The sequence below is a fragment of the Rutidosis leptorrhynchoides genome, chromosome 8 (assembly GCF_046630445.1).
Source record: "Rutidosis leptorrhynchoides isolate AG116_Rl617_1_P2 chromosome 8, CSIRO_AGI_Rlap_v1, whole genome shotgun sequence".
Classification (NCBI taxonomy): domain Eukaryota; kingdom Viridiplantae; phylum Streptophyta; class Magnoliopsida; order Asterales; family Asteraceae; genus Rutidosis; species Rutidosis leptorrhynchoides.
In genome coordinates this window covers 186,195,255-186,209,939 of record NC_092340.1, presented here as the reverse complement: position 1 = coordinate 186,209,939, position 14,685 = coordinate 186,195,255, and the positions used below count along the sequence as shown (strand labels likewise).

Sequence of the window (14,685 nt, the reverse complement as noted above, 5' to 3'; positions counted from 1 at the left end):
TTGTGTTTTAATATAGCGTTAAATAATGTTTTTATCTATTATTTTGAATGATGTTGAATTCAGACGTTTATAATCTAAGGTTATTTTTTAGAATATTTACTGCCTCTCTTAACAAATACTCCAATACCCCGTAAATAGATAAATAAAGTAGTTGTAAATCTCGGTGTATATAAGTCAAGCAAGTGACAAAGCATTTCGCACTACAAATCAACTTAATATTTTAATTTTAATTTTACTCTACTCTTCATTCACGAAACCCAGAGACGTACGGACAATGTCGAGTGTAACAGATTTCATGAACCTCTCCACCATGCATCACGACAATAAGCTCATCGCCGAGTACATCTGGTCAGTTTATTATTTTATCTTCTTCTTCTTTTTTTATTATTATTGATATTTTAATTTTAATAATTATACTCCGTTGAGGATGTTATATCCAAAAAAACATATGAAAAAATCAAATCCACTTTTAAATAATTTATATTTTCAAATTTGTGTGAATTTGGTGCTTGAAGCTGGCATTTTTTCTGCATTATTAGGTCCTTTTCTAATTTTAATTTTATTCTTAAGGTTTACAAAACGCAGAAAATTCATATATTTCACGTATGTTCTAATGATTTATTATAAGATTTAATTAGCACAAATAAAAACATAATAAGAATTATATCACATTTTACATTTGATCCTCAGCTTAAGGTGTACCTAATATCTTATGTTCCATGTACTCCACTTGAGGGCATGTCTTGCATGTATCAAGAGGAATTTAATCTCATTGATTTTATTTGATATTGGTATAAGGGCAATGATAAATTTATTATCATAATTACTTTTATAAACTCATTATAACTTATGAATATATATTTATAATGAATTTATCAAAAATCAAATATATTTAATATATCATCGATCTTCAATTCCTGCAATGAATAAGCTTAAATGAAAATTTAATACTCCGTAATGTTTAATAGTTAATTTTTGTAAATATATAATTATTTTGTCATGTGAATAGTTTTTATAACAAAAGGAGTAATATCTTTATTCAAAATGTTTGCCAAAATCATTTACGGAGTAGTAATATTCTGTAAGTTTACGAATGACACTTGTTCCATACATGTGAAAGTTGTTGACATGTGTTAATCATGATGCATGTAGTATTTTTGGCTCAATTGCCAAAACGGTGAAAATGAATCACTTGAAACAAGTAATTAATGGTATTATTTTATATAAATTAACAAGGATGGGTTTTTTTCTGATGAATCACGGAATCACTAAATTAGAAGTGATCCTCATTTCTATCTATTTCTATTTTGAAGTTGTGAATTATTAATTAACGTTATTATGTAACGGGTCATAATCAAGAGGGAAGCACTTTTTTGGGGAAGGGGGAAGCAAATTTTTTTTCTTTTTTCGTTTTTTGAAAAAACTTTGTTCACGAACATTATAGATTAGTGAAAATATGAACATTTAAAAAATACACTTTGTGATGAATGTCATTATTTTGGCGGAAAAATGCTCGAAGAAAAAAATAAAAACATTCGATGCATTGAATGTTTTGCTGCTGAGTTTATTTGCATCGTTTTGTTTCATCTTGTGAGAAGTGTTTTTTTCGAATTTAGCCCGATTTAGAGTTTATGGTTTTGGGTTTTGAGTTTTCGGGTTTACTCCGTAAACCCTCAACCCTAAACCCTAAATCTTAAACTCTAAACCGTTCATGTTAAAATATTCAATCTAAACCCTAAACCCTAATTTCTAAACCCAAAACCCTAATTTCTAAACCCTAAGTTATAACCCCCTAATTTCTAAACCCTAATTTCTAACCCCTTAAAAAAAATCAGCAGGAAAACATTCAAAGCATTGAATGTTTTTATTTTTTTCTTCGACCGTTTTCCCGCCAAAATAATGACATTCATCACAAAGTTTCTTTTTTAAATGTTCATATTTTCATCTAATCTATAATGTTCGTAAACAAAATTTTTTCAAAAAACGAAAAAAATTACTTCCTTCTACTTCCCTCAAAAAAGTGCTTCCCTCTTGATTAAAGAACTAATAAATGACTATCTTGAGTTGATTATGTAGGATTGGTGGATCTGGTTTGGACCTCAGAAGCAAAGCTAGAGTAAGCTGCTATTTGTTATTAGTGATCATATATATCACATAATCACATAATAATTATTCACATAATAATTATACGGAGTAACTTTGTTAATTATTACTCCGTAAGGGTTATCGTATTTTTATCCAAATTTTTTTTTTTAAAAAAACATTAATTGAATAAAAGTTAGTAATGGTACGTACGGATGTAGACTCTGAATGAAGCGGTGAATGACCCACGAAAACTTCCAAAGTGGAATTACGATGGAAGTAGCACATGTCAAGCCCAAGGCAAAGACACTGAAGTCATCTTACAGTAAGTAATAGCCCTAGTAGTATTAGATTAGATGGTTGACACACTTACTTTTAAATCTATAATTATTAAAGTTAATCATGTTAAATCTTTAATGTAGAGAATCACAAATCAAATCAATAACAGACCAGGTTTACCATAACTATCTCGAGTTATATATATTGTACAAGAATAAGAAATCTAAGTTTATATCAACCAAGAAAATATATGCAACATATCCAAAACAGATTGACACAATTTCTTTAAAACATTTCAGCGTTTATTATTAATAAATTATATATATTTCTTCTGGCATATATAGGCCCCAAGCTATTTTCAAGGATCCTTTCCGGAGGGGCAACAACATTTTGGTGAGTCGTAGTTTTTCTTAATGCAACATTTTGATTATTAATTACTTGGTTTAATCAACTTGTTAACCAGTACATTTTTTTTATATGTAAAGTTTAGTTCAATGAACGCTGCTTAATTATAGTTGCTATTTGGTATTTTGGTGTATGCTATATGTACCTCCATATGATTTTATAAACAAACTGTTTTGCTCGATCTGTGAAGGTGTTGTGTGATGCATACGACCCAATTGGGGATCCTATTCGTACGAACAAGAGGTCTGTTGCAGCCAAGATTTTTAAGCATCCAGATGTCATTGCTGAAGTTCCATGGTATGTAATTCGTTTGTCAAATGCATATCATGTGCGCATTCTGTTGGAAGCTTCGACGAGCCCAACACACCCACTATAGAGGATCTAGACTATACTAGACTCACTACACCAACACTTTGACGTTGATTAGCCTTTAATTTTATGAATTCTTAGTGCACAATAGTACTTAGGCGACAGTGTCGACCATATATCATTTAGGCGGTATAACCGACCATGTATCACTTAGGCGGCAGAGCCGACCATATAATAAAAATAACACAAGTGCACTAAGAACTCAAACGCGAACTAAGGCTTAATCGGAAAACTTAACAAAAAACACTTTTATTAATACAAAGAAACAATTACAATATTATGGACTCAACTCACACTCTTACTTCTTCACAACTTCTACTTCTAACTCTTTTTCACTTCTTACTTCTTCTCTACTTCACACTTCACTTACTCACTCCCTTACACAAATGAACTACTCATCACCCATATTTATACTACCCCATGGAACATTCTAAAAACTAGATATTTTCATGGATAAATATCTAGATATTTTCTACACATATAAATATCTAGATTTTTCCTATCAAATATTTCTAGATTTTTCCTACCATATTCTAAATTCTAGATATTTTCTTATACATATTAATATCTAGATATTTTACATATATACATCTACTAATACCAAATTTGCATTGTATTTTAACACTCCCCCTCAATGCAAATTTTCTTCCAACGATGTCTTGCAGACCATTCCAAGTGCTTCTCTGAATTTTGTAAACTTCGGTTTACTTAAGCTCTTGGTGAATATATCTGCAACCTGTTCATCTGTCTTTGTTGGCATCATCTTGATTTTCCCTTCAAGGACCTTCTCACGAACATAGTGATAGTGCACTTCTATATGTTTTGTTCTTGCATGAAAGACTGGATTCTCTGCTAGACGTATAGCTGATAGGATATCGCAGAAAAGCTCTACTTGATAATCAGTTGATTGGTGAAGATCTTCCATTAGTTGCTTCAACCAAGTAATTTCTTGTGTTGCTGATGCTGCCGATCGATATTCTGCTTCAGTGCTTGATAAGGATACTGTTGGTTGTCTCTTGCTACACCATGATATTACTCCCGATCCAAGACTAAACATGTATCCAGTTGTTGATCGTCGTGTATCATAGTCTCCAGCATAATCGGCGTCACAATATCCAGTCACATGACATTCTTTTGTTTTCTTGTATAAAATACCAAAGTTGATAGTGCCTTTAACATACCTTAAGATGCGTCGTACCACATCAAGGTGAGGCTTATTCGGATTGCTCATGTATCGACTAACCACTCCAACTGCATAAGATATGTCTGGCCGGCTTAGTGTGAGATAAATAAGACTTTCGACCATCTTTTGATACATGGTAACATCTTGAAGACTTTTTCCTTCATCTGCTCCTAGTTTTGTATTCGGATCCATCGGAGTTGAGATAGGTTTGCAATTAAGCATTCTGTACTTTTGTAAAAGATCTCGCGCATATTTCTGTTGTCCCAGAAATAATCCTTCTCTTTTATGCTCTATTTCGAGTCCAAGAAAATGTTTGAGTTCTCCAAGCTCCTTTATATGAAATCTAATAGACAGATTCTCTTTTGTTCTTTGGATCTCCTCATAGTGATCTCCCGTGATGATTAAGTCATCCACATATACTAGCACTATGGCTAGTTTTCCTTGATTTTGTTTCACAAATAAACTAGAATCTGAAGGAGCAACTGTAAAACTACTTTGTACCAAGAACTCACCAATTTTCCCGTACCAAGCTCTTGGAGCCTGCTTCAAGCCATATAGAGCCTTCTTTAATTTGCAGACATGCTCGGGATGGATCTTGTTCTCAAAGTCTCTTGGTAGCTCCATATAAATGTTTTTGTCAAGTTCTCCATGTAAGAAAGCGTTCTTGACATCCATCTGCCATAACTTCCAAGATTTACTAGCAGCTAAAGCTAGTAGAACTCGAATTGTTGTGATCTTTGCCACCGGACTAAATGTTTCTTCATAATCCAGCCCATATCGTTGAGAAAAACCTCGAGCAACAAGTCGAGCTTTATACCTTTCAATGGAGCCATCGGATCGAGTCTTCACCTTGTAAACCCACTTACAAGATATTGGTTTCACATCTTTTGGCTTTGAAACTAAATTCCATGTCTGATTTTCTGTTAGTGCATTAATTTCTTCTTCCATTGCTTTCTGCCATTCTTGACTTTGTGCTGCTTCTTCATAAGTGGAAGGCTCAATAGGTATTGATTCATCCACATGAGCAGCATTGGCATACCTCGGATTAGGTTGCCTCGGCCTTGTTGATCTCCATAATTCTTGTACATGCTCCTCGGCATCCATTTGGCTTGGACGAACCTCTTCGGATGTAGATTGATGTACCCCAGTTTTCCATGGACTCGTTTCCTTAGAGTATGATCCATCTCCTTCTTTAATTGGATCTGATATGTGCTCTTTATGTCCTTCTTTCTCTTCTGGAACTTCTTCTAATCCATGAGATTCTGGAAGCTCTATCTTTTGAGGTGACCACCATGAAGAAGCTTCATCAAATACCACATTTCTTGAAGTATGAAACTTTTCAGTATTTGGATCACAACGTCTCCATCCTTTTCTTGATTCATCATAACCGACAAAAATGCATCGAATTGACTTCTTATCAAATTTGCTTCGGAGATGATCTGGCACGAAGACGTAGCATACACATCCAAAAACCTTGAGATGATTGACGGTTGGCTTGATCTTCCATAATCTTTCATATGGTGAAATATATCCCAACTTTGTTTGTGGAAGCCTATTTATCACGTATGTTTCCGTTCTCATACATTCAGCCCAAAATCTTCCTGGCACATTCTTACCATGAAGCATACTTCTACAAGTTTCGGCAAGGTGACGATTCTTGCATTCAGCGACTCCATTCTGTTGTGGAATATTGGGACAAGTTAATTGTCTTCTAATCTTGTGCTTCTCAAGATAGATATTGAACTCAGTCGATAAATATTCTCCTCCATTATCTGTGCGTAAGCACCTAATCTTATTATTGAGCTCACTTTCTATTTTCTTCTTGAACTCTTTAAACTTCTGAAAAGTCTTCGACTTTTCCTTCATGAAGTAAACCCACACATACCTTGAGAAGTCATCAATGAATGTCACCATATACTTCATTCCTCCAAGTGATGTTTGTTTCACTGGGCCAAAGACGTCTGAGTGTATGAGCTCTAGTGGTGTCTTGGACTGATGTTGTGACTCCTTGAATGGCAATTGGTGAGCTTTTCCAAATTGACATCCAGCACATATTGTATTTGTTCGGATATCAATTTGAGGAAGCCCATTTACTATGTGTTTCACCATCATCTCCTTTAACTTGTTGTAGCCCACATGCCCAAGACGTTCATGCCAAAGACCAGCTGTCTCATTCTTTCGAGTCTTATCCACATATGCTGTTTCAGCAGATAGTACATAGACCGACTCTATTCTTCTTCCTTGCATAATTGGATTGCCAACCACCTTCACTCTCTTGAATACGGACACATATTCTGGTCCAAAGAGCACATAGTTCCCTTCTGCTGTTAATTGTGGTACTGACAGTAAATTCTTCTTTAGGCCAGGGACAAGATACACCTTCTCGAGTTGGAGCTTATGAGAGTCGCCTTCATTTGGAATTATTGTCTTTCCAATGTGAGAAATAGACAACCTTGAATTGTTGGCTGCCAACACGACTCTCTTTTCTTTGTAATCCTCCATTTCTTGCAGCTTTGTCCCATCGTTGGTCATATGATTTGAGCACCCAGAATCGATGATCCAATCATCTTTGTAGTTTATTTTTGACTTTAAAGTTGTTGTAAGAGCTTGGTCATCTATGTCAGCTTCAATAGAGAGTCCAGCTTCTGCATCCCATGTTTCCTCATTAATGGTTGCTTCGAATGTGATCATTTTCTTCTCATCTCTTGCGGCGGCCACATTTCCTTCGAAAGTTCGCCTTCTGGGGAATCTACAATCTCGAGCAAAATGACCCTTTTTGCCACAATTGAAGCATTCACCATTCTTTCTCTTATCATGTTCCCCGTATTGTTGGCGATGATCTCTTCTTCCTTGTTGAGCTCCCCCTGAAGCATTGCCTTTTGGTTTTAGATGAACTTTGCCTCCATATTTATGTCTTTCTTTCGTCACTTATTGTCTTCGAGACATAGCTTTCTTCTTATTGGAGAAAAGTGCCCCTTCTTCGCCTTTTATGCTTACTTCACTCATCTGCTTGGCTAATGCCTCTTGGTTAGCCAATAAATTCCCCAGCTCTATTAATGATGGTTGAGTAGGTCATCCTCTCACAGCGGCTATAAATCCATTATACTCGGATCTTAAGCCGTGGATGATAATTCTCTTCATCCTTGCATCACTCATTTTCTCTTCAGGAGCAAGTTGAGATATCTCACGACAAATAGATTTCACCTTGGTGAAATACTGAGAAATAGATAGACTTCCTTGTGAGATACCTGCGAGCTCATTTTCCAAGAGCTGGAGGCGTGCTTCATTCTTCTTTGAAAACAATTTTTCAAAAGTTTCCCAAGCTGCCTTTGGTGTTTTCTCGTCACGGATTTGCTCCAATAGATCCTCCTCGATTGTAGTCTTCAATATAAATAAAGCCTTCCCAGCCTTGATGTTCCATTTTCTCAAAGCTTCCGCATTTTCTTTTGGTGGAGGCGTTGTGTCACTGACAGCAACTATTTCCCATAAATCCTGTCCTTGTAAGTAGGATTCTATACAAGTCCGCCAATAACCATAGTTGTGGTTATTGAGACTCTTGATTCCACTGCTCGTACTTGCAAGATCTGCCATCATGATGTCCAACGTCCAATAAGCTTGGTCCCTGATCGATGAGCTTTCACAGTTCCTAACTATGCTCCGACAGAATCTCCCTTAGAGCCTTGGTGAAAACAAGCCGACATAAACGTCCAACGTTTACCAATTTCCTCCACTATAAATGGTCCCGAACGACCCGCTCTGATACCAATTGTTGGAAGCTTCGACGAGCCCAACACACCCACTATAGAGGATCTAGACTATACTAGACTCACTACACCAACACTTTGACGTTGATTAGCCTTTAATTTTATGAATTCTTAGTGCATAATAGTACTTAGGCGACAGTGTCGACCATATATCATTTAGGCGGTATAACCGACCATGTATCACTTAGGCGGCAGAACCGACCATATAATAAAAATAACACAAGTGCACTAAGAACTCAAACGCGAACTAAGGCTTAACCGGGAAACTTAACAAAGAACACTTTTATTAATACAAAGAAACAATTACAATATTATGGACTCAACTCACACTCTTACTTCTTCACAACTTCTACTTGTAACTCTTTTTCACTTCTTACTTCTTCTCTACTTCACACTTCACTTACTCACTCCCTTACACAAATGAACTACTCATCACCCATATTTATACTACCCCATGGAACATTCTAGAAACTAGATATTTCCATGGATAAATATCTAGATATTTTCTACACATACAAATATCTAGATTTTTCCTATCAAATATTTCTAGATTTTTCCTACCATATTCTAAATTCTAGATATTTTTTTATACATATTAATATCTAGATATTTTACATATATACATTTACTAATACCAAATTTGCATTGTATTTTAACACATTCGATCAATTCGTATCAACATTGGATAATTAAATTGTATAACTATTGATCTTAATAATTAATTATTAAGACTCGCTGATTAATAGCACATAATTATAGTTATGATTTATGTTTTGTAGGTTTGGACTTGAGCAAGAATACACCTTGATGGAAAAGTCTACCAAGTGGCCTTTGGGTTGGCCTCAAGGAGGTTACCCAAAACCTCAAGTAATATATACCTTACCTTTCTAGTTGGAATCAGTTAATCTTTTTAACTTTTAATTTTATGGTCTTATATATGTTATATTTATATAAGGGGCCTTATTATTGTGGGGTTGGTGCTGAAAAAGCGTTTGGACGTGATATTGTTGATGCACACTACAAGGCTTGTCTTTATGCTGGGATTAATATAGGCGGTGTTAATGCTGAAGTCATGCCTGGTCAAGTAAACTTCAACTCATCTCAATTTATAACAGTATACTGAATTCTCAGTTTAATTGTTTTTAACAATATTATATATCTACGAAAACTTAAATATGCTATGTTCATTTCTTGACTTGACTAATTATGAAAAGTGGGAGTTTCAAGTGGGACCTTCAGTCGGTATTACTGCTTCAGATGAATTGTGGGTTGCTCGTTATATTCTTGAGGTAATGTAATCTACAAAAAGATGTTATCATATTATATAAAAGCATTGATTTGATTTGGCTTGTGAGATTTGAAACTTCGTATTTTATGACAAACAGCGCGTTGCTGAAATTGCTGGAGTAGTCGTCTCTTTTGATCCTAAACCAATTCCGGTTAGTTTTTTTCCTAAAAAAGGCTACTTTGGTATACTTTTTTTGCGACTTTTTAGAGACATTTGTAACAGGGCGACTGGAATGGAGCAGGTGGTCACACTAACTATAGGTGAGACCTCGTACGCCTTTTTTTCATGTTTTTTTTATTTTTTGTATCAGTAAGGTAAGCGAAAATTTAACATGTATGGTTAATTTCAGCACAAAATCAATGAGGGAAGAGGGTGGATACCAAGTCATTCAGAAGGCTATCGAAAAGCTCAAGCTCAGGCACGACCATCACATGGCTAGCTATGGTGAAGGCAATGAGCGTCGCCTTACTGGTTGTCATGAAACCGCAGACATCAAGACCTTCTCTTGGGTACAATAATTTAAGAAACCAAACATTTAAACTAGTCTATTATTATAAATGATTAATAATTCCCCAAACGTTATTTCACTTTTTTATTAATACACTGTACTATATGTAGAGATTACAAAACATAACTAAACCCTAAAGAGCCTAGAAACTGTAACTAACCCAAGCCGAAGCTCAAGCCCAAGCCCAACATTAGGTTTGGGCTATACTAATAATCTATAAGCTAGTACCACAAACTATTTCATGATGCATACCTTTTTTGGGTCATTGATATGTGTAACTAAAATTAAGTAAAATGAGATGTTTTTTTTACAGGGAGTAGCGAAGCGTGGTGTGTCGATTAGGGTGGGGAGGGATACCGCAAACGAAGGGAAAGGGTATTTTGAAGACCGAAGGCCAGGGTCGAATATGGACCCGTATGTGGTTACCGCTTTGATTGCTGAAACCACCATCTTGTGGAAGCCATGATCAAGCTGCTTGTATTATGGTCTGGACTATTAATTATTATTAGGCATAAAATAAAATAGACTATGTTTGCCATATGATTTGTGGCACAAATAATGAAATAAACTCTGCTTGTATTGGATCTTTTACCTTTTAAATGGTCCAGTTTTATTCATCACTTTTATTGGTAAAGTATAAGGGGAAAAAAAGCTAGTAGATTTCAAAACCCAACATTAAAGGTTCTTGCCAAATGGGCTGGAATTAGCCAATATCACAGAGAGGTCTTATATATATATATATATATATATATATATATATATATATATATATATATATATATATATATATAAGTTAGAAGACCCGAAATAAAAACTAAAAATGTTAATTAAAGACTTTATTTAACTCTAATACTAGCTTAGTGTCCGCGAATTCGCGGGGCTACTTTATTGGATTAAACGGGTATTGGTTTTACGTGAGTAAATGTGATTAATTTTTTTTATTTTGCATGTGTTGTAGTAACATCGACATTGAAATAATATTTCTGTATAGTTATTGAGCAAAGTAAAACCAAAAAACGCATATCTACAGGTACAAAAGAATCGTTGTAGCGAGCAAATTGAATTATCAGAATAATTATATCTTATATATTATTTGTTAGTTTGTTATGAGATTTTAATGCGGAGTACTCGGGGTTGTCTATTTTCCAGAGATCTTTAATCGTACTATGATATTTGACTAAAAGACCCGTAAATTCACGGGTTTAAGGTTTAAAAAAAGTTTAAAAACATATACATTATCACAAAATTCAACTTGATTAATCAAGTTATAGCATAACTTAAAGAATCTCAATCCCGTAATTACCATTACTAAATATACATACATTTAAAAAATATTCTATAATTATAAAAGAAGAAATCATATAGGCTATGACAAACACCTAAAATAATCAAATAATCAAATATACATACGTTTTAAAAATATCCTAAATTAATCAGTTAATTGATATCTTCTTTTATTTATTATTTTAATTTAATTTTAATGATTTATTCTTTTATAATTTTAGGTGTTTGTCATAGCATATATGTCGAGATCTACTTCTAGAGGAATTCTTTATCCTTAAATGCTAATTTTGATTATTTCGAACACGGAATATCAAATAATCAAAATTAGCATATAAGGATAAAGAATATACCTCTAGAAGTAGATCTCGACATATAGGCTATGACAAACACCTAAAATTATAAAAAAATAAATCATTAAAATTAAATTAAAATAATAAATAAAAGAAGATATCAATTAACTGAAGAAATAAAACTAAAATCCCTAAACTAACAAATCAAGTAAAAAATTCTAAAATATAACCAAAAGAAAAGAATAGATATGGGATTAAAACATGAAGTCTCAATAAATTTATAAAGAATCCACTCATTCCATATATTTCCCAGTCTCTAAAGAGTTGCTTTTGAATGACAAAATATGTTAAAGCCTAATTCAAAGTTCGTTGACCCAAAGCTTCGATGGGAAAAACAACTAAAAACTGAAGATACATAAAATAGATCATAAAAACACTATTTCGAGCTTGCATATAGGTGATGATGGGTCGGTCATCAATTATCTGTAATTTTTATGTTGAGCATATGAAATGTAGCATGAAACTTCAGTTAAAAAAAGAACAATTCACACTATATAGAATTATAGTATGCAAGTAAATAAATGATATAAACTTACCATGCAACTGGCAGGGTTTGCTTAAAGCCCGCGATTTCGCAAGCACTTTTGTATGGTTGTTGTCAAAATTGTGTTGCATTACCCATGCCAAAAGAACGGTCATCTCCAACAATGGGATTCGACCTGCAACGCCGTCTGCTAAAAGCAAACACATTTCCAGCAGGACGCACGGCTGCCAAAGCTATTTTGGACAAAAGTTAAAGGATTCAATTCACTAATTAATAAAAAACATGAACAGCTAAAAAACTAACGACTTATTAAACAAATTGTGATGACCCGTAAATTTTTGACCAAATTTAAACTTAATCTTTGTATGATTAACATTTCCGACACGATAAGCAAAGTCTATAAAACTGAATCTCAAAATTTTTGAACTACTTTCATATATTCAAATACGTTTCGCTTATTCTTGACGATTCGCGAACAATTATATGTATATAGATACATATATATACTATAACTTGAAAACGTAATAATGTATTAATTGTTTGATACAGTACATTAAACTTATTGATTTAAATATTTATTTGAATATATATGATAAGTTGGAATATTAATTGTATGAATAACTTGCTACGTATATTTAAAACGTGTTTATGAATGTTGAAAATATATATTAACTTGGTCATAAATCGATTTGTTATTATATATATATTAACAAATAGCGAGACAATGATTTATAGAAGTAAATGACCAAAACACTCGAAAGTTTAAGATACACTTTGAATGATATAGTTTATTGATAATTTAAGATTATATTTTAACAAAGGTACGAGTCACAAAATATAAATTGCGAGTTTTCTAAGCGTACGAAAATGCGTTCGAGAAACCGGAACCGGGACATAAGTCGAGTGACAACGTACGAGTCATCGAAACGAAAATTACAAGTCAACTATGCACATGAATTTAATATAATATATAATTAATTATTTAAATTATATATATTATATATATTATATTTAAATATGTCGACAAACAAAACAACAAATGATTGTGAGCTGGATCAGAGGGCCATGCGATCGCATGAGAAATAGGCATAAAACCCATGCGATTGCATGGGGGTCAGAAATCAGAATTCTTCTATAAATTGGATAGTTTGTCGACACTCACACACATATATCTCTCCATCTATGCTCTCTATATTTATTATTATTATTATTATTATTATTATTATTATTATTATTATTATTATTATTATTATAAATAATCTTATTATTATTATTAGTAGTGTTAGTATTATTATTAGTATTATTATACATAAAATACTACGGCGAGGTCATGAGCAAGTTATTTTCAAAACAAGCTTTTCGAGCGGGATAGAGCTAAGAAAATTATGGGTTATAGCTATGGAGGTTATGGGTATTACTTGGGGGTTATGATCATGAGTCAAAGGTCAACCTAGCATTTATCATTTCCGTCGCGTCTACGTACTTTCCTACAATATTAAATCACAATATTGATACGTGAGCATTCATATCTTATCTTTAATATATTAATAGTGTATCGAGTATATATGTTTATGCATGCTAGTATGCTAAATTTCTTCGTTAAACAGTTTATGATGAATCACGAATTAAATACATATATTACTAATAAAAGGTATATGATATACATGTTTTTAGAAAGCTGGCGAAAAATCAATAACTTTTCATTTAGATATCGTATGATTTCGATGAACGAATTAAAAGATATGATCAACTGAATTATGATTGACGTTAATTGAAATTGCTTTTGAATCTGCAATTAATATTTAAACAACTTGTTTATAAGATTGATAAATTGAATTTTTAAATATTACCAGCGGAGTAAATGAATTCTTATATAAGGCACGTCTCGTTTTGTTGAACAATTGTCAAAATTGATTGTTTTATCATATTTTAAAGCCTTATAAAAACTATAGTTTAATTTTACAAAAATTAGGAAACTATGTGAAATGTTAAAATGTTTCGATTGCCATGATCATTCAACTATTGTATTGAGTCAGATTGACTTTTTGAAATGACTTTTGATAACTTTTGTATGTCGATCTCGAGCATTAGGATTGCGATACACTATGACCTGACCTAGCTTGATAGACAATTATTGACCAACATATGTTCTCTAGGTTGAGATCTACGTTTATTTGGTATTCCAAGTTTCGGTCACATTTCGGTGAATGACTTTTTGTGCTGCTAAGGTGAGTTTCATTTGTTCCCTTTTTAATTGCTTTTGCAATCTATATTTTTGGACTGAGAATACATGCACTTTATTTTAAACGCAATGGATACAAGTACATACTAAATTCTACACCGAGTTTGAACCGAAAATCCCTTAGCTTTGGTAACTAGTAACTGTCGGTTATAAGAACTGGTGGGCGCGAGTAGTTATATATGGATCCATAGGGCTTGATATCCCCGTCCGAGCTAGAGCACTAGCCTTTTAACGGACGTATGCTATTTGAGAAGCGTACACGTTGGTTTGCGTGTATTATTTGTGAAGACCCGTCCTAATCTATCCGGACGAAGTCCATATCGATTATAAACGATTCACAACAGTTGATTACATCGCGAGGTACTTGACCTCTATATGATACATTTTACAAACATTGCATTCGTTTTTGAAAAGACAATCTTTCGTTACATCGAAAGTTGACGACAT

At 33.4% G+C, this 14,685-nt stretch overlaps 1 protein-coding gene across 1 annotated transcript; it reads left to right on the top strand.

The window, feature by feature from the left end:
- The first annotated feature begins 265 nt into the window (after positions 1-265).
- On the top strand, positions 266-10,447 carry LOC139862461 (glutamine synthetase nodule isozyme-like). Its single transcript, XM_071851067.1, has 12 exons — positions 266-348; positions 2,077-2,116; positions 2,304-2,407; positions 2,706-2,754; positions 2,957-3,063; positions 8,862-8,949; positions 9,038-9,166; positions 9,297-9,371; positions 9,468-9,521; positions 9,593-9,630; positions 9,720-9,879; positions 10,192-10,447. The coding sequence occupies exons 1-12, from the start codon at positions 275-277 to the stop codon at positions 10,342-10,344; spliced, it is 1,071 nt and encodes a 356-aa protein (XP_071707168.1). The 5' UTR covers positions 266-274; the 3' UTR covers positions 10,345-10,447.
- Positions 10,448-14,685: the final 4,238 nt, after the last annotated feature.